The 19,380-nt window shown below is 39.8% G+C and overlaps 1 protein-coding gene across 1 annotated transcript in view; it reads left to right on the top strand.

Annotated features, from left to right (window-relative positions):
- The first annotated feature begins 6,231 nt into the window (after positions 1-6,231).
- LOC119420976 (serine/threonine-protein kinase/endoribonuclease IRE1) overlaps positions 6,232-19,380 on the top strand; it is an 18,742-nt gene continuing 5,593 nt past the window's right edge. Inside the window, exons 1-12 of the mRNA XM_037688361.1 lie at positions 6,232-6,476; positions 12,123-12,243; positions 13,723-13,756; positions 13,942-14,014; positions 14,196-14,268; positions 15,047-15,169; positions 16,262-16,363; positions 16,452-16,713; positions 17,201-17,279; positions 17,593-17,752; positions 18,771-18,886; positions 18,979-19,146. Coding sequence (XP_037544289.1) covers positions 6,402-6,476; positions 12,123-12,243; positions 13,723-13,756; positions 13,942-14,014; positions 14,196-14,268; positions 15,047-15,169; positions 16,262-16,363; positions 16,452-16,713; positions 17,201-17,279; positions 17,593-17,752; positions 18,771-18,886; positions 18,979-19,146 — 1,386 coding nt within the window. The 5' untranslated portion in view covers positions 6,232-6,401. The remainder of the gene's footprint in view (positions 6,477-12,122; positions 12,244-13,722; positions 13,757-13,941; positions 14,015-14,195; positions 14,269-15,046; positions 15,170-16,261; positions 16,364-16,451; positions 16,714-17,200; positions 17,280-17,592; positions 17,753-18,770; positions 18,887-18,978; positions 19,147-19,380) is intronic.

Raw genomic sequence — 19,380 nt, 5'->3', positions numbered from 1 at the left:
GAGGCAAATCTGATAACGACTGTGTTCTTCTGTTCCTTCAGTTTCGCTAATCCACCCTCAACAAAAAGTAGTACATTTGAAGTTCATTTTTGCAAGTACACTTTAAGTTAAGTATATCAAATATACTACACACCATACTTGTAGTGTACTAGAAAGTATACTAATACTTGTTTGGACTAAATTGGGACATTTTGAATACTATTAAGTATATCAAATAAAGCTTATAAAAAGTAAACTTCAAGTACACTTCTTTTTTTTTTTGTAAAATAAGTATACTTGTAGTACACTTAAACTTGCAGGTTTGCTAACAGAACGTGTTTAAAAGTAAGCAATAGATCATTTAGTGAAGGACAAATTATTGCTTCTAAACAAACTGTCAAACTTGATAAAAACCGTATTTACCTTGTCCCGTCAATGTAAAGACGTAAAACGATACAATAGAGCCGGGCTCCTTAACTGGTGGTCCACAGGTGAGCTCAGTTCGGCCCACCAATGGGTTCATTTTTAAATAAAACTAAACTGTTAAGCTTAATTAATGACAATAACAATAGGATCTAATTTTGATTAAAGCAAGTCTTGTACGGTTCGAGTTGGTTGGAACTGTCAATAAATTGGCACAAGGATGAAAACTTCTCCCAAACTAAATGTGTTTCTTTCCATCCTGTTCAACTTGGATTACCAGAGGCTGCATGTTTAATTCTGGACTGTCTGAAGGGGTTTTACTGTTAATAAAAGGGTTTTACTGTTAATACTGTGATGATGAGCTGTATAGTGGAAGGTTGGACCCTGTGGATGATCCATTTCCTCATCCAAACTAATCCCACCTTTACAAAAACAATCTGCATACTATACGTCTAACTAAGCTGAGGGAACAGATCATTACCTTTTTAGGTTTTTTGCCTCCAAGGACTCGCATGGCACTAAGAATAAACTTTTATTTATTTATTGTTTTGTATTTCACTTTTAACTGCTCTAATTTTTTTTGGTTTTATGCATTTTATTGTCAGTTTGTTTTGGGATTTATTTCTCACGGATGTTCGTTTTCTTACCAGCCGTGCGGTATAAAAGTTTTTAACATCCTTTGTATGGTACTTTCAACCATAGACAATGTTTTTATAGCATAGCATCTCATGAACCATATAGATTTGAACAAAACTCTCAGAAAAGGATTCACTTTTAGAGTCTACGTAATTCAAACGGCTGCAACAGCACCGTTAGCCAACGCAAAACAGTTACAACTCGTCAATTTTTGCAGACATTTAGATAAAATTAGGTGTGGTAGCAGCTGAAACCGCTAGTAGCTAACAACTCTAAAGAATACCACTTAAAAGAAAAGCAGAAAACTATTCCTGTACCCCACATTCATGTCATACCGCCTTTTATTTGCCCGGCACGGCATTAAAACACACCGTGGACTCTTCAGGGTGTGTGTTAGTGAATCGTGCTAAAATTGATCGTGGAGTAATTCAGCATTTAAAAAAAAAAAATCTCTGCAAACACAGCATCTTAGTAACGTTTCTTGAATGTATGCCAGCTCAGTCTCTGACACGCTTCGAAGCAGCTTATTTCATGTTCAGAGTTTAGCTTTTTTTTTTTTAATTCTTTGTTGCCAGAAGTAATGTACGGGACGAATAAATTAATCTGGTAAATAAAAAGACCTGCTGCTCTCCTGTGATGTACAATAATTTTAATAATCGCAGAAGATGCAGGAAGAGACGGAAAACCTTGACATTTAGAATTTACAAAACGGTGTTTTGAAACAATTTTCTGGATATTAGCCATATTTATTTGTCAGCTAACCGGTGCCGTTTTGTTGAATGAGTTGATTTGCTGTTCAGTGTTGTACGAGTTAAAAGCAACGCCACCGGTCGGCTTCAGAGGTGACTTTATAACATTTATGTTCCGATGTGTTGGTTTGTGTTCGAGGCAGAAAGTGCCTTTAAATAATCAAACATTCCTTCATGAGTCACCTCATTTCTTGATTAGGGAAACGTTTGTGTGCCATTACTGTCCGTCTGTTAAGACATGCCCTTTTGATTTGAGCATTTCTTTCATTTAGTGATGAAAATATCTGAAATTGCTGTTCTGTTCAGTAAAATTGCAGGATGTTATTGTTCTGTTTATTGTGGGTTAATAAAACCACTTGCTTGGGGAAAAAAATTGAAACTTTGTGGTTGTAACCTAAAATAAATGAGATCTTTTTCTTTTGCACACCGCCATCATAACTCATTACTTTTAGGCTTTGAACACCAGATATTTCTGCATATGGTTTCACGTTTGGCATTAAGAGTTGAGAAAAAGTTTTGTCAAACGGTCAAAAATGTCTCCAATTGTTTTTAAAGTTGGGCTCTGAGAAGTTTCAGCTAAATAAGTAAAAGAATTAGCAAAAAAATAAAAAATTTCCTCATTGTTGATTAGTTATTAGCTTATGTTGAGGAATGACTTAAGTTCTCTGAGGACCAGTTGCTCCTCACAGTTCCAGGAACTCATCTTAAGTGCAGAGGTGACAGGACCAAGACTTTGGAACGAGTTACCTCTACTTGTCAAGACAGGCCCCCTCCCTCTCTGTTTCTAAATCCCATTTAAAAACCCACTACTAATCCATAGCTTTCAACACCAGATGATTCGTGTTTTGAACCTGTATGCTCCACACAGGTTAGTCGTTATATTATCTGTGACGTATTTTTGTCTATATTGATTTAACTTTTTGTATCTTGCCTGTTTTTCTATTTGTACAGCACTTTGGTTGGCCTTGTCGCCGTTTTAAGTGCTCTATAAATAAAATGGTACGGTATAATCAGAGGTGCACTGATACACATGAACAAAAAACAGGAATAGCATCACCCGTGTTACCACACGCCTTAGCAGACTTGACCATCAAGTTATCAACCCCACCATTATACACACCTACTGCTGGAAATGTCCAAGAAACAAGACCTTAAGCAGGTTCTTTGGTGTTTCGCCACCTACAAAGAAGCGCCAAACGAAGCCAAGAGAACAGTGGGAGTGACACAACAGTGAGGAAGGTGGCATTTAAGACAAAGCTGCATATGGGGTGAGTACCGAACACCATCTCCTGGGACTCACCCGAGGAGCCCACTAAAAAGTTATGCACACCCTTGGTTATAACCATTTTGGTCATAAATCACATTACGTATAGTTTAATGTGATATTGTGAGATCTCAAAAGTAAATTAGTACTTGAAATACGAGTTGGGGACTACTGCACATTTCTGCTTCATGTGAAAATAAGATTTTAGTCATTTTTGTGTTAACTGTGGCAGCCATATTGAAGTGGCTTGACACCAAAAGTTAATTAGTTGTAGTTATACATCCAGTAATTGAATTTCTATAAAATCTGTCCAGTGGTTTGAGATGCATGCAAAATTTAAATCATGTAGACATACATGTATATACACATACATACCTTAGTGAATTCCCATATAGCTACTGGTTATTTTGGGGAATGCTTTATTCTGTTACTGAGGTGCGTCTTTTTGCTACTGCAGTCACGAATTCATCAATCTAATAGCTCATGCATGAAACTCCTCAGGCTGCCTTATTCAGATCCTAGTCCCCCCCCCCCCCCCAAAAAAAAAAAAAAAAACTTATCAAAACCAGTTTTGGTCAGAGTCCAAGTTTTGTAGACAAGAGTATAAAATCAACCAGGGGCCTAGTCTTACCAATCAAACTTGATTAGGCTTGTGAACGCGCGTTTATCAATTTACCCGCAGTAAAATTCTGATTGTTGCAGCTGTACACATCAAGCTGGACATTAGACTAAATTTAATAAAACGTAAATTCCTATATTGTACAGACTTTGCAGACTGTATAAACAGATGTGTCTTGCTTTAAAAAGGAAACTTAGGAAACGACTAAGAAACCCCAGTTATGACAAGACAGATGTGATCTTGCACTAACTTGATCTGTGTAAATGGCAAGAGGAAAATGCCACTCCACTTCAGAAAGTGCATTAAACAAGTTAGTTTAAAAAAAAAAAAAAAAAAGAAAGAAAACAGCCAAAAGTAGATTGAAAGGCTTTATTATCAAATTAACATTTGTTCAAAGCAAAAACTTGGAAGGGAAATTTTGTTTATTGAAGTCTGGTCAATGGTTTGAGGTTCTCCACCTGACATGAAAAGGAAAAAAAAAGGAAAATTAAATTAAGTTCAATTAAACAATATTTATGAAGCAGGTCGACTCAAAGGGTTTATCAAGTGATAATTTAAAGAGTAAAAAAAGTTTCCTAGCTATTCCAGATACTTACTGTAATATTAAGAGCTCCATCCAGGTTCAGCTCCTGCATGAACAGGAAGTTAATTAGTTCAACGTTGCAAAATATATATTTTTTACAAACATTGTTGTCGATTTACGTCAGAATTAATATGTTGACTTCATTTTCACATCAGAAGTCTAACGCACTAAAATTCATCACTCACTGCGCAAACATTTACTAGTTTTACCACAAGCCACTGATTTAACCTGCACATTACTTTGAAAAACCTTACCTCCATGCCTCGTGGCCACGATGGGGCCACGTGCGGGTTAGGAAGTGCGCAAATACAAATTTATCGCACTCTGACGTCACGTAAAGTCACTATGTATATAAACAACTTCATGCACAGAAAATCTAAACATAATAAATATATCTATATAAATATTTTTAAATAATTATGCATAACGCTAAAGGCCTCGCTGGTTCCCATCTGCAGAGCTCGTAGAAAATGTCTCCCGGATGTAAAAGTCGATTATTTTATATCACATCCGGTGTCATCAGGTCTGCGCTCATTGGTCCAGAGAATCATCGTTTTATAGCAAGCCAGTTTATCATATATTAGAGGGACAAGAATTTCAAAGCTTAGATCTATAATCAGTTCTACCGTGTACAAAAATATAATTTATCATCGAATTTTTTTTATGCTAAGTCGTAAATATGAGATAATTAGTCCTAACTTTGTGATTCTAAGTCATATTTATGATACGTTAAATAACAATTTTGTGATGCTAAATCATAACAAAGGGCTGTCTTGATTTTGTGATGCTTAGTTGTAATAATAGGATGCTCAGTAACAGTTTTCTGCTGCTACATTATAATAACACGATGTTAATTGATTATTTAGTGATGCCAAATCGTACCAACAAAATGCAACGTGATAATTTGTGAAGCTAAGTCACAGTTAAGTCATAATTTAAAAATACTAAGTCATGTTTGTGATACTATATTATAATTACAATTTACTAAATCTTAATTTTGTGATGCTCAGTCATAATATGAAATGTTAAGTCATAATTTTGAGACTCTCTACTAATTGGGTCGAGATGGGATAGAGGTAGGACAGCTGACCTGGGACCAGAAAGTCTCAGGCTCGACTCCCAGTCATGCCCACATGTCGTGGTGTCTATAAGCAAGACACCCAATCCCTAACTGCTTCCCGGGTGCTAACATAACTGCCCACTGCTCCACCTGGATGTATCTCAGGTGTGATGGGTTAAATGCAAATAACCAATTTTGCCATTATATGGGAACGTACAATGATGACAATCTCAGACTTTCCTTCCCTAATTAGGAGGGAATAAATCATCATTATGGAATAATATCTAATAATTTTGCGTCATAATTTTGAGATAGCGGCCCGGTGGCGCAGTCGGTAGAGCTGTGGCCTCTCAGTGAGGTCGTCGGTTCTAATCCTGGCCGGGGACCTTTCTGGGTGGAGTTTGCATGTACTCTTCGTGCATGCGTAGTATTTCTCCAGGTACTAGGGTTTTCCCCCACAGACCAAAAACATGCATGTTAGGCTGATTGGTAACTCTAAATTGTCCCTAGGTGTGAGTGAGATAGTGAATGGTTGTTTGTCTCGTTTGTCTCTATGTGTCCCTTTGATGGACTGGAAACCTCCCCGCCCCCGAAATTGAAGAAGTGGGTTAAGATAATAGATGAATGGATGGAAGTTTGAGATAGTATCTGATACTTATAAGATGATAAGACATAATGATACATTAAAACATAATTCTGAAATAATACATCATTATTATGATAAAGCAGAAATCATAATCTTGAGAGAATTATTTTTCCCCCTCAATGGTGGAATTGGGCTTTAATTCAAATAGGTTCAATATCAGATCAGTACAATTACATGTGTATGTTTTTATTATATGCTACAACGTTCTGCCCTACTTTACCCCTCCTCCACCACTGTGGATTTCAATCCCAAAGTCCAACCCCCGCAGTATTAATTTCAGGAAGAGGCACTACAAACTCTGTCCACCTCTCCTGCCTCAAACGTTTCAACGCAGAAGAAACAGTCCCAAACCTCTCTTTCTGGTCAGCCAAAACTTTTTTCTATGTAGCCACCAAATCGTCCGGACTGACCAGTCGTCTAATCCGGTTCGAGACCAGAGAAAATGGACTGGCGAGTGAGCAATCCGGTTCTGGTGTGCTGCGTTTTAGCGCTGCTTTGCTACGCTGGACACCAACAAGCGGTAAGAAGCTAACTGGATAAACAAGCTTAGATAACGATAGGTTACGGTAAATACACGATTAGCTTAAGTTTGGATGCTTCTTCTGGGTTTAGTCACAAAATAACAACATTTGTCTTTAATTTGGTGAAGCTGAGAGCCCGTGTGAACGTGTTGACATAGCAGCTGTTAGCTAGCTGCTAACAGTCATTTAGGGGCTCTGCTGCGACCTCAAAGTAAACATATCAATTTATTTGTCACTTTTTTAGTTTCGTTACTGATAAAAACGTATGAATTTAGAGCATAACATCCAACTTTTGTAAAATTCCTGTATATTTTTTTTTTTCAGTTGATCTTTCTTATCTTCCAATTAATGATAGCTAAAAATCCAACAGCAAAATGTCAAGGAGTCACACATTTTCGCTTCTTGTCAGCCAAAGATTGTAAATGACCTCTGAATGCTTAAAAGATGGCAAAGGAAGGTCACAGCTTTTGATAATAATGCCTTATCAAGAGTTTGACATGCACTGTAAGCGTTTGTATCTTTTATTTGTGGCTCAAATGGCAGCTCTGAAAACTCGTGTGCACATTTGATCATTTGCTTCATGTGGTCACCCAGTCTGCAGGGTCACATCATTTAGTCTCACAGTTTACTCGTGTTTATGTTACACGGTCTGTGTGGTGTTTTGAGTTGTGTTTGTCGGGCACTTCTGCATCAGCAGTACCAAGAAATGTTTGTGCTTTTCACCCACACATGTTGCAGAGGCCTCCACGCTGCAGGATGACCTGTTGCTTCATACATGAGAAATCTTACTGATGTTGGTAAAACAAGAACAATGAAATAGTGATTTTTCTGTCCATTCAGAGGCTGAACTCAAAGGCATGATACTTACTATTATATCTCATCCATAAATCTGAATGTAAGCATTTTGCTGCACTAGTTTAGCAGAACACACACTATCCGTGCTCTGCATTTAATTTGATTTTTTTTTAAATTGTGGCATTTACTGTTTTTACTTCGATTAAAAGCCTAGATTCCTTGAAGGAATGCATATTGCCCACGGCCTGGTGTATACTCTGAGATAGCATGATTTGTTAGCCCTTGAAGTAATTGTTGGGGATGATGCTCGGCTACTACCATGCCAACTTTTAATTTTATGGTCTCAGGTTCCTCTGTTGGCAGATTAGTCTGTGGGTGTAGTGAGGGTGACAAATGCTAAGCTAACTGTAGATTATTATGTGTGTCAGTGCCCTCACTGCTAGTGTTGTGGACCAACACATGGCGTCCTCTGAAGCAACACCATGCACAGAGAACTTTGCAAATGTTTTATGACTTTAAAGCTCTTCAGAATGCATTTGTTAGTGACTTTCTTTACGTGTTCGACTGTCATAGTTGTAATTGTGCAGCTCACGAGGGAAAATGCCTAAAGACAACTAACAAGGGCTTTCAGAAAGGCTTTATTTTACATTTCTAAGAGGGTGAATTTGCTGCAGCACACTTCCCATGACAAATAGAAGATGTCATTTTTTTTTTTTCTAGGTTCCTGTGTTGGTTTTTGTCTGCACTCAGGCAAGCTGCAGAATGACTGCTTATTGTTGCAAAGTGACAGCAGGATTAGGAAAGAATTGCAGAGTTGAGTTTTAAAACACCCAAACATTTTGTTTTTGCCTCAGTCTGTCCTGAAAGAGCTGATACAGTTTTTACAACTCTTTAAATAACTCAGCCACCATCTCTGCTCGTGTTGCCACAGTTCTCTCTGTCGTGGCGGGTCCGGTTGTTTCGTAGAAAAAGGAAGAAGATAAGTGTGTGTGTGTAGTTTGGTTTTTACCCCGTCACTCGTTTGGTTTATGATGTATTGCTTCAAAAACGGGCGGCACGGTGGCGCAGTTTGTAGAGCTGCCACCTTTTAAGCGAGATGGTCACCGGATCAAATCCTGGCTGGTGGACTTTCTGGGTGGAGTTTGCATGTTCTCTCCGTGCATGTGTGTCCAGGTACTCCAGTTTCCTCCCACAGACCAAAAACATGCATGTTAGACTGATTGGTAACTCTAAATTGTCCCTAGGTGTGAGTGACAGAGTGAATGGTTGTTAGTCTCTATGTGTCCTTGTGATGGACTGGAGACCTGTCCAGGGTGTCCCCTGCCTCTCACACTGTGACTGCTGGATATAGGCACCAGTGACCCCTGTGACCTGAAAAGAAAGAAGCCTGTAAAAGATAATGGATGGATGCTTCACAAACAGAAAAAAGAGGCATGGTGCACAAATTCTTTGAAGCGTTTGTTTAAATGTGACAGAACGCTGCCAACAAGCCGTCCTGTGCTCAGTATTAGGCTTTCAAGGCACAGTGACACTGGACTGACTGCTGATAAGAGCATCAAAGTCTGCGTCCCTTTCATCCACATCCGACCTCATTGCAAAAGAGAAAATTAAGATCACGGAGCAAGCTGAATGTTTTAGTTTATGTGTTACGCAACTCTGTAATGCAATAGCATATTTTGTCACGCTCAGAATGAAGAAATGGGAGCGGATGTATTATTAGTCTTTACCTCAGTTAAACTCACTCAGTTAAAATCGCAAAAAAAAAACTGAGCGGCGACACGATGCAACACCGGTGAACTCTTCGGCATATTCATCACTTGTTGAACGTCAGTGTCCATGCAAACCCACGAGGCTAACAGATGTCTGAAAAGTAATTTGTTTGTGAAACCCAAGAACCCAGCTAGAGGTTTTGAGGGGCTCAAAAGCAGATAAATTATGATTTTTTTTTTTTTTTTTCCCAGCACATTTGGGCGGTGCTTGTAAGTCTGGAGAGGCCAGTGAGAACATTCACAGGTGCACGATTATTGACAAATGCCTGCATAGGATGTGCGAGGCTGCAGGAGGGATGTTTAGTAGAAGGATGGTGTTTCTGTCTGCAGCAGAGTGAAACGTTTGGTTGTTTTGCCTTGGTTTCTGTTTAGATGGCAGAGATGAGCTAAAAATTTCCATACGTCAAGAAGAATAACTGAAAGAAAGAGTGTGAATTTATAGAAATATCATTCTGCTGTGCTTGAAACGGGTCACTGAACCTTTTTATGAAGGGAGAAACGCAAGCAGTGAAACTGAAGGTGGACATTTCCAAAAAAATTACTAGGTGTACATCTACAACTAATAAACCTTTTGGAGATACGGTAACCCAATTCAAGATGGTCATCACAGCCAATTGGCACAAAATACACACAAATTGATATAAATCAGCTCATTATACAAATATTGTGCTAACAGCTGAGGCTTATTCCAAACGCACTCCATGCACAACACATTGTGCAATATGTATTCCTATCTGGACTTATCTTTGGTGTCAACCTTGTTTGTTATCAAAATATTTCAATAGTGTTTATATTCAGCCCCATTCAAGATGGCCACCACAGCTTATTGACATGAGCCAGCATGAAAGTGACTAACTCCGTCAGTTTACAGGCGATGAGCTAAAGTTTGTGCAGTAGCAGGCAGTGGGCGATATACATTCCTTTAAGGAATGCTAGACATATAATTAGTACTTGTAGCTTCTTAAATATGACAAACTGTTCAGAAAACATACATTTGTTCAGTTTGTACTTGTTTGAGCAGGTTGATGAGCAAAGCTCTCACTTGACCTTTTCATGTCTGTGGTTGAAGAGTTTTTAGAATTCCTTCAGGGGGCGAATGGAGCACATTTCTGTCTGACACGAACCAAGGCTCGAGGTTGGATTGCATTGTTGCTGCCGTTGTTGTTTTCCTTGGAGAGCTCCCATTTTAATTTTTCATATGTCGCATTGTTGCATTCTTGCATATTGGTTGCTTAACTTGTCACGTTTAGGCTCAATGCGCGGCACGTGTTTTCACGTCGGTACTTGCTCCCGTCGTATCCGAGTAAATAACGTCCCGGAAGTTTTGGGCACCCTCGCCACATCGAGGCTGCGCCCAAGTTGTTTTGAAAACCACCTAAACCGTGTAGACCCGAGGCAAGCCGTCATGGTGAGACTGGCCAATGGAAAACAGAAGAGTGCTCATTTGGTCCTTTCAACCCAGTTATCATCTGTGTAGAGGAAGCACTCCTCACATTGTCCTCAGCAGAATCCGTTTGAAAAAACCAAGCAACTTTTCAAGAAATACTGGATAATGGGAGTGCAACTCCTACTCTACCAGTATGTTCTGTTGTCATCTTTATCCTAAAGTCGCCAACACGGAGTGTGTATTATAAATCCTGCACAGTGGCATAATGAATACTTGAAGCACAAATCGAAAGCACAGCTCCACCTGCATAAGACCATTAGCTCATTATACTGTCTTTTAATGCTGCAGTCACATTTTGACATTCTAGTCCTAACTTTTGATGACACCAGTTTTTTTTTTTTTTTTTTTTTTGGGGTGGGGGGGGGGGGGGGGTATACAATTTCTCTGACCAGAAGGGGGACACTGTCAGTTGGCTGCATTTCTTCCATCCCTGAAACAAAGCAGCGTCTTTAATGTTTGTATTTATTATTTTTGTTCAAGTTTAGGAGCGTCCTTGAAACATTTTATTTGCATAATCTCAAATGGGGCTTAATGCTCAAGAGTGTGTTGGTGTTTTTCAGTGGAAGAGCAGCTTTATAGGTGTGGGACACTGGGATGTGTTTAGGGTAGATGTGGGCAACTTGAGGCCTGAGGGCCAAAAACGGCCCTTTGACAATCTCCATCAGGCCCCCCAGTATCCTTAGTTTCAAAAAACACACACAACTTTTTAAATAAAGATTGATTAAAAACCATCAATTTATCAGCAAGACTTGAGGAAATTTAAACAACGTAAAACTTAAAAAAAAAAAAAAAAAAGTTTATCTTTGTTTGCAGAACTAGCCTGAAGTTTAAAGACTTGGGATCACAAAAATACAAGTTTGTTTAGCATATTTCTGCTAACGTGTATAACATGTTAAGCTAGTTTACAGAATATTGTCTTATGTATTTGATATTGGGAAGACATGTTTTATAAAGCATGATAACTTTGCTACAGTAAGAAAAAGCCTGAAAAAGCTCTTCTAGATTATCTGTCGTAAAGAAAATTTAATTTTCCAATTCTCTTTGTGGCCCTTTGATGGCGTTAAACGTCTTGATGTGGCCCTTTTGGGGAAACCGTGTCCACCTCTGGTTTTGGGTCCACGGCTTTGATCAAAACTGCTGTGGCTTCGCAGAAAATGGTGAAGATAGCAACGTTAAATGCGTTCTTTGTTTGTGAATTCATGATAGATATGTTGTCTTGGTGGACTTTTAGTATTTTTATTAATTTGAGTGCTTCGTGTGTGAAGCTGCATGAATTCTTACCAGCGAGTCACAATCCAACTCTCAGCGGTGATGATGAAAACAGCACTTTCTTCATCACACAAAAACTTCTGCCCGACATCTTTAGAGGAGTGATTTCAACACTTTGGTGTTTGGTGTGTGTTTAAGGATCTGCATTGCCACACTGATTAGTGATTAATCATTATTCTCTGCCTTAATGCAGGCGCACGTGTTCTGACGGAGCCTGCTAATTTAAATGGCCGGATGCGTGCATGAACTCGTCTGCCAGCTAAAAAAATTGAGACATGCCGTCAAAGTTTTTATAGTTAAAACTAAAATTCATGAGCATTTTATGTGTATGTTTATTAACTGTGTGCGTGTTGTTTGTGTAGGGGCTTTGCAGTGCCAGCACAGTTTCCCTTCCTGAGAACTTGCTGTTTGTGTCGACCTTGGATGGAAACTTGCACGCAGTCAGCAAGAAGTCAGGCTCCATCAAATGGACTCTGAAAGAAGGTAAGTGGAGAGGACTACAGTCCAGTAGAAGTGTCTGTATACTCTTTGTCCTTTTTTTTATTTTTTATTTTTTTTTATTCACAAAACTGTAAGGTTCTATAGTTTTGGGGTGTTTTGCTTATTTATTTATTTGCAGTGGGATTTTGTTCTTGTAGGCCACATCATGAAGACAAACGTCGTGACGCACAAGTTTCCACTTGACATTACAATATCAGTTCTCCCAGAGTGTCATCTCGCATGAAATCAAAGTTCATTTTGAGTTGTCTGTGATGGAATCTCGCATTTGGACGATTCTTAAAGATGCCCCTCAACAACGTTTTCTTAGGCATGAAAACTGGATAAATATTAACCGAGCGGGGCAAATATAGCCTCCAATCAAGGTCGGTTGGTCAGGATCAACAGGTTTGCTGTAGTGTCACCTGCACACGTGCAGCACGTACTGTGCAGACCGCGTTAATGCTCCGCACGCTTGAGGATAACATTAGATAAGCTAAACGTGGGAAAGAACCGTTTAGACAAGACGTTCATGGGGTGCTTTTTAAACCTGGACACGAAACTTTAAAGACACCCGTTTGTTGATTTCAGCTCGCAAAGTTCTGCTCGGGTTCATTCAAGAAACCACGTCGCTGAGTGTGAGGCAGAGGCCGTCTCCTCCGCATCAGCCGCTTCCCTGGAACAGCTACTGAATATGAATTTGACTGGTTCTGTCCCAGGCTTCAGTCACACCTGTTGTGCTTCGCTCGGTCAACCACGCACCTACTTCACAACAACGAAGCAGAAGTCTTTTCCAGTTCAGTTGCAGATGGTGCAGTTTAATCACAAACGCGTCGTATTACTGTTTACTTGTCTCACCTCGTTGGTTTTGCAAACATGTATTTATGTTTCAGCCGCTCGGGTTTACGTGCAGCGTCAAAACATTGTTTTCTCGACACCGTCTCCAATTACGATGGCTGGAAACTAAAGCTTGTTGAATACAGTCATCTACCGCCTTTTGGATTATTCTACACCTAACCCCCGTCATTGTTGACCCCTTTGGGCACCACCACAGAGATCAGCCCCACCTGGTCCACACCCAGTTTGTTCACACCTGTGGGAAGTGTTTGTCTTGTAGCAGCAGAGGGTTCGTGTTTTGGCTGTAATGGATGGTTTGCTAACAGATGTGAAAAGGTACAAAAATCTGTCGTAAACTTTCATCCAACAAATGTAAAGTTTGTTTTGGGAAAGCATTATTTTAATGATTATAATCTGTCCTCTTGCTGGATTTACTCACAGAAAACCGTTAGCAAATAACTAAACTACAGAACTTGTCATGTTTGCTGCAGAAAAGCCCACGTTCATTTGGACTTTGAGTCCTTGGCAGCCGAACGTCGGCAGCCTCGGAGTTTTGACTTCACCGCCACTGGCCGTCTCTCTCTTCATTGTTTGATGAGATTCTTGTCGGTGCTGACTAGCTTCTTGTCTTCTTTGCTCTTCTCACAGATCCAGTTCTTCAGGTTCCCACACATGTATCAGAGTACGTATCAGTTTATTTTATTTATTTGTGGAGATGCACATGCGTATGTTATATAAGACCTGTAAATAACGGACGGTGATTACGTTTACGTGTCGGTCTCTTCTTACCGTCTTTTAAACGACCGTCTTACGTAATTTGATATTTGAAGTTTTGAGTATCCGTTTGTCCCCTTTTTGTCCCACCAGGCCAGCGTTTTTGCCAGACCCTAATGATGGCAGCCTGTACTCTCTGGGGGGTAAAAACAGTGAAGGCCTCACAGTAAGAGGAAATCGTTTTTTTTTATCATAAATTAGAATTGTCACTCTTTTGTAAGAAACACTTCTCAGTTCCTTGTTCTGCAGAAAAATAGTTGTGCATCCTCTTGAAGTTGCATTTTTGGTGTATTCAAAGTGTTCCTTTTGTTGGCGTACTCAATTTTATGGTCGTTTTGTTTTAACAGAAATTGCCGTTCACCATCCCCGAGTTGGTCCAAGCCTCTCCGTGTCGCAGCTCTGACGGGATTCTTTACATGGGTAAGACTTGGACGCGTGCAGGTCCTGCCCATGTTCATCGCCTTCTCTAAAGGAGCAGGTGTTCTGTCTTCAGCAGAATATGATGCTTTGCCTTCCCTCCACTAAACCTGCCGTTGCAGCCTCAGCTGTTTTGACTTTAAAACCGTGACCGCAGGAAAGATAATCTACCGTTTGTTTGAGCAGGAGGGTTAGATTTCCCTACCTGCCGTCATTATCAGTGAAGTCCTCACTCAACTGAAGCTTCTGTCAGCAGAAGCACACTGGGCTCAAGGGCTGGAATTATCATTCCTAAAATGTTTTCTTTTAAGAATTTCTTGTTATGCAGATGTAGATTTTATCTGAAAACTTTCTGTTTATTTCTGGTGTTGGTATTTATCCATAACAGCCTCTGAGTGAGAGATTATTCCCAAACTGTGCAGGTGCAAAGAACGCCGTACATAAGTGATGAATGGAAAGAAGCAACAGACATTTTCAAAATGCAGTGATTAAACCTAATGATATTATTATTATAATTGATATTATTTTGTATAATTAGGCTGCATAAAAGACCTCTCTCAATCATTTTGACCGTTCTCCACAAACTCATTTAAAACAGGAAGTTAAACTGTATGGTTACATGTAAAGAAAGTCTATAATGTGCATTAACGTGTCACATCTACAGGATAACCGTATGAAAGCAGATGAGAAATCAGTAGAATCTGATGATTATTGGTACTTTTATTCAAAGCGAAACTAATTGCTGTAGTATAAGCCGTTTCCTGTGTGTGCTCCTGTGCAGGTAAAAAGCAGGACTTGTGGTATGTGGTGGATCTGCTGACGGGTGAAAAGCAGCAGACTCTGACTTCCTCCTTCGCTGAGATGTTTTGTCCGTCTTCATCCCTTCTCTATCTGGGACGCACGGGTAAAACAAAACAAGCACTGCTCTTTTTCTAAACAAGGTTTTTTCTTGTTTTTTTCTGGTCACTAGAGTCCATCTTCTTTAACTACCATATTTCCCGGCGTATAAGTCACACCTTTTTTAACCTAATTTGCATACCCTGCAAATTATATGCCAAAGTGACTAATATACATTCTTTTCCCATGTTTATAACTAAATTTTTGGCTGAGATCTGACGATTTCATTCATTCTGACATGGAAAATATTGAACACTACCATTTTCAGCCACTAGAGGGTCCTCAACATGTGTGGCAAGCCAAGTGTCTCATTAATAGGTAAAAGTGGCTATTAATGAGACACTTGGCTTGCCGTAGAGGCCACCTTCGTCTTGCTCCGGAACTCCTATAGCAAACGTCAAATCAGCTGCATTTCGCCTGGGTGGTGAAATGCAGCTGATTTGACCATTAAAATGCATTTATTAAGGAAAAGTTCAAGACACCTTTACTATAATGTTGAGCAAACAAATAATTGTTTTTAAGTGTTAATCTTGTTAATCCTTGTTAAAGTCCTCCCGTGCACGCTCCCGTGGCAGCCAATCAATTTTTTGGCACACCGACCCACATTTACGGGTTGTCAGTGGTGACGCCCAATAGATGCGACTTATATGGCGAAGCGACTTATTTATTTAATTTTCCACTTCATTAAACATATTTGGACCGATGCAACTTATACGGAGGCGCAATGTGTACGGCGGAAAATACGGTATCTGATTTCATCTGGATGACCAGTGCGTTAAGTTTTAACTCCTGCTTCTGTTAATCTGTAATGCTAATTCATCTAATCTCCTACGTCGTTGCAACAAATCCAACTCCCTATGATGACTGAAGGAGCGTGGTATCTGTAACTTTATGCAGACAATGAAGAAGAGTAAAAACTGAATCACAAAATCAGTGTTCACTTGATAAAAAACTCTTGGATTTTCTTTCTCCGTTCCATTACGACAACAGAAATTTAACACTATTTAATTAGATTCTTGTATTCATACTCAAATCCTGTCTTTTGTGTTGGGTTACATGAACAGAACCATTTAACGTTTTCTCCTTTTGTGCTTGTTAGAGTACACCATTACCATGTACGACACAAAGAGCAGGGAGCTGCGCTGGAACGCTACCTATTCAGATTACGCCTCCACCCTTCCTGATGATGACACCAAATACAGTAAGGCTCCTCAACAGTCCGGCTCATCGGTGGCTTCATGTTTTGGTAACATGGTGTCCATCAGCTGTTGCTTGTTGCTCCTCTACAGAAGTGGCCCACTTTGTGTCCAATGGGGATGGGCTGGTTGTGACTGTGGACAGTGAAACTGGAGATGTTCAGTGGGTCCAGAACTACAACTCACCGGTGGTGGCTATGTACATCTGGCAGCGGGAGGGTCTCCGCAAAATTCCTCACACTAACGTTGCTGTGGAAACGCTGCGTTACCTCACCTTCATGTCCGGAGAGGCTGGACGCATCACTCAGTGGAAGTATCCATTTCCAAAGGAGACAAAGCCCACAAATAAATTCATGTAATCACTGTTTTTATACTTCTTCTAAAGCAAACAGTATATTTCTGTTTAAAACAAATCAGCTACTGATATTAACACACACATTTGCTCAGTTTTTTTATTTTGAGTTGTATTCGATCTAATTCAAAGTACAAACCCAGGCCAGAATTGTTTCTAAACATGTTGGAGCCCTAGAATGAAACCAAAACTGGGTGAAATTCAAATGTATTTTTTATGTTGGTTTACTTCGTCTAAGAGTAGACTTTGATTATGTGGCTACAAAAAAAAAAAAATAAATCTAGTTTCAGCTCCGGTTTCATTCTGCGGTTCTTATTTTAAGCATTGCTTCTACATCTGGTGCTGCTGCTATCGAAACTGCAAAAAAAAGACCATTTTAATTTATTTTTTAATCAAAGTTGACAATATTTTTTCTGTCCATTGCTCAGTTTAGCATGCAGCATGGCGTTTGCCATGAAGTAACTGTTTTTAACTTTACTTTGTGTTCCAGGGCCACCCTGTATGTGGGCAAATACTCCACAAGCCTGTATGCATCTCCCTCTCTGGTGCACGATGGAGTTACTGTTGTGGTGAGCATGTTCTCCAAATGTAGCTTAATTTAGCAGCGTGTGAAATTATTACATGAAGATAATAACACACGTTTGTTGTTGTGCATGTGAATGTTTGCCACAAAATTTTCAATAATTTTCTACTTTTTAAGATTTTTTTTATTTGAGTTTTTTGACGAGTCTTTGTTTTTTTTTTTTTTTATGCTACATCTTGTTCTAACAGTGTCTGAGAGCTTGTCCCGGTTTTAGTGACGGCTCCATGAAGACTTGACTCCCTGGAAGAGTAGTTTTGAGTCTTCCATTATGTAAGCTCATGTAGTGTATTTTTGTGTAGCCTCGTGGCAGGACGTTCCCCCTCCTGGAAGGCCCTGACAGCCAGGAGACGGAAGAGGACAAGGAGTGTGTCATCACACCCAGCACAAGGGTGCACCCCAATGCTGGGCTTCGTGAGCGGAACCGGATCAACTTCATGAGAAACTACCTGCTCCTCATAGGTACTGGACCGTTCAAGAAACAGGGCAGTTTAGGGTCTTGCCTCGTTTTGTTGTGCAAGAGGAGAGTCTAAAGCCTCGTGCTTTTGTGCAGTGATCTGACGTGAAGATGGACTTGAGTTACAAAGAGGTCTCCTGGAGGTTTCACTCTTAAAGCAGTTTGAAACTTTCAGTGAGGCGTTGGAGTTAGACTGCCCTCTGCTGGAAGATAAATACAACTACATATTTTTTGCTTTTTCTATAAAAACTGTTAATAACTATAAAACTTTAATTTCTTATAAAAAGCATGAAAAGATTTGAGCTTTATAGCCTGTTTTTGAATGTCTCAAGTTACTACCAGCTCAGAACCACAGTTTGCTCATTCAGTGAGTGGTTCAGAGTTGTTGGGGAATGTGTCGCACTCTGTAGCCAAAGTACAAAATTTCAGCTCTCAAGCTTTTTATCTTCCCAACTTTAATGGGAAATTGTGTTGCCTTCACTGTATTTCTGAAGTAGGAAATAGAAGTTTTATGTTTGCAAGTAGGGCAACACGGTGGCGCAGTTGGTAGAGCTGCTGCCTCTCAGCAAGCAGGTTACTCTGGTTCAAATCCCGATCCAGGGACATTTCTGGGTGCATGTTTTCTTGGGGTACTCCAGTTTCCTCCCACAGACCAAAAACATGATGGATGGATGGAAGTAGTGTTTTAGCAACTTCACTGAAGTATTTTAAAGACAAAAGTCTTAACAAAGTCGTGCTTCAAAGATACAGTAAGAATGCTAACAAGAAAGGAGAATAAAATGAAAAATGTAATTAAAGTAATTGGTTTGTGGTGGTGTGAGCTATTGATAGTTTATTTTAAAGCTCACGTGTTTTTAGTATTTTTTTAATTGAAACCATGCTACAAATACGGTATAGTATTTTTATCTGAATAACTTGTGTAAACTTGTTAAAGTTCACAATATGTCCTTTTTAAAAATATGATTAAATGTGTTTGGATAGTTGAAAACATTTGTTTTGTTTTATTTTTTTCTGAATTTTCAGGTCATCATGAGACGCCTCCTGAAGCTCACACCAAGATTCTGGAAAAGTTCCCTGACAGCCTCCCTCGTAATGGAGGCAACGTCATCCCCCCAACTACTGACAAGAAAGTGGAGGAGGTCTGTGTCCGTGGTTTGTCATACTCATGTGTAATTTTTACATCAACTTTCTTACCGTCATTTATGTTGTTCCTATCTTTGCTGTTTTGTAGAAGGTCAACGATAGTGGTATGGATGACCGAACGTCTATCCAGGAACCAGGGGGTAGGACACTGCGTCCAGAGGCCCCTGTGGACTCCATGCTCAAAGACATGGCCAGCATCATCTTCTCCACATTCCTCCTGGCTGGCTGGCTGGCTTTTGTTATTATTTACCCCAAAGTAAGTCGCACATTGGACGGTTGACGCTAGGCCTGTCGCGATAAACGATAAATCAATTAGTCGCATGATAAATGAAAATTATCAACCTCGTTTTCATTTATCTGCGGGGGCCGAGATGGTGTAGAGGCAGGGCAGCCGGCTTGGGACCCAAAAGTCCCAGGTTCGATCCCCAGTCACTGCACATCACATGGTGTCTTTGGGCAGCACACCTCATCCCCAAAATGCCTCCCGGGC

This window comes from Nematolebias whitei, chromosome 15 (genome assembly GCF_014905685.2).
Source record: "Nematolebias whitei isolate Nwh7 chromosome 15, NemWhi1, whole genome shotgun sequence".
Taxonomy (NCBI): Eukaryota; Metazoa; Chordata; class Actinopteri; order Cyprinodontiformes; family Rivulidae; genus Nematolebias; species Nematolebias whitei.
Note: the sequence above shows the minus strand (reverse complement) of the source record. Positions and strands in the feature narration are given on the sequence as shown.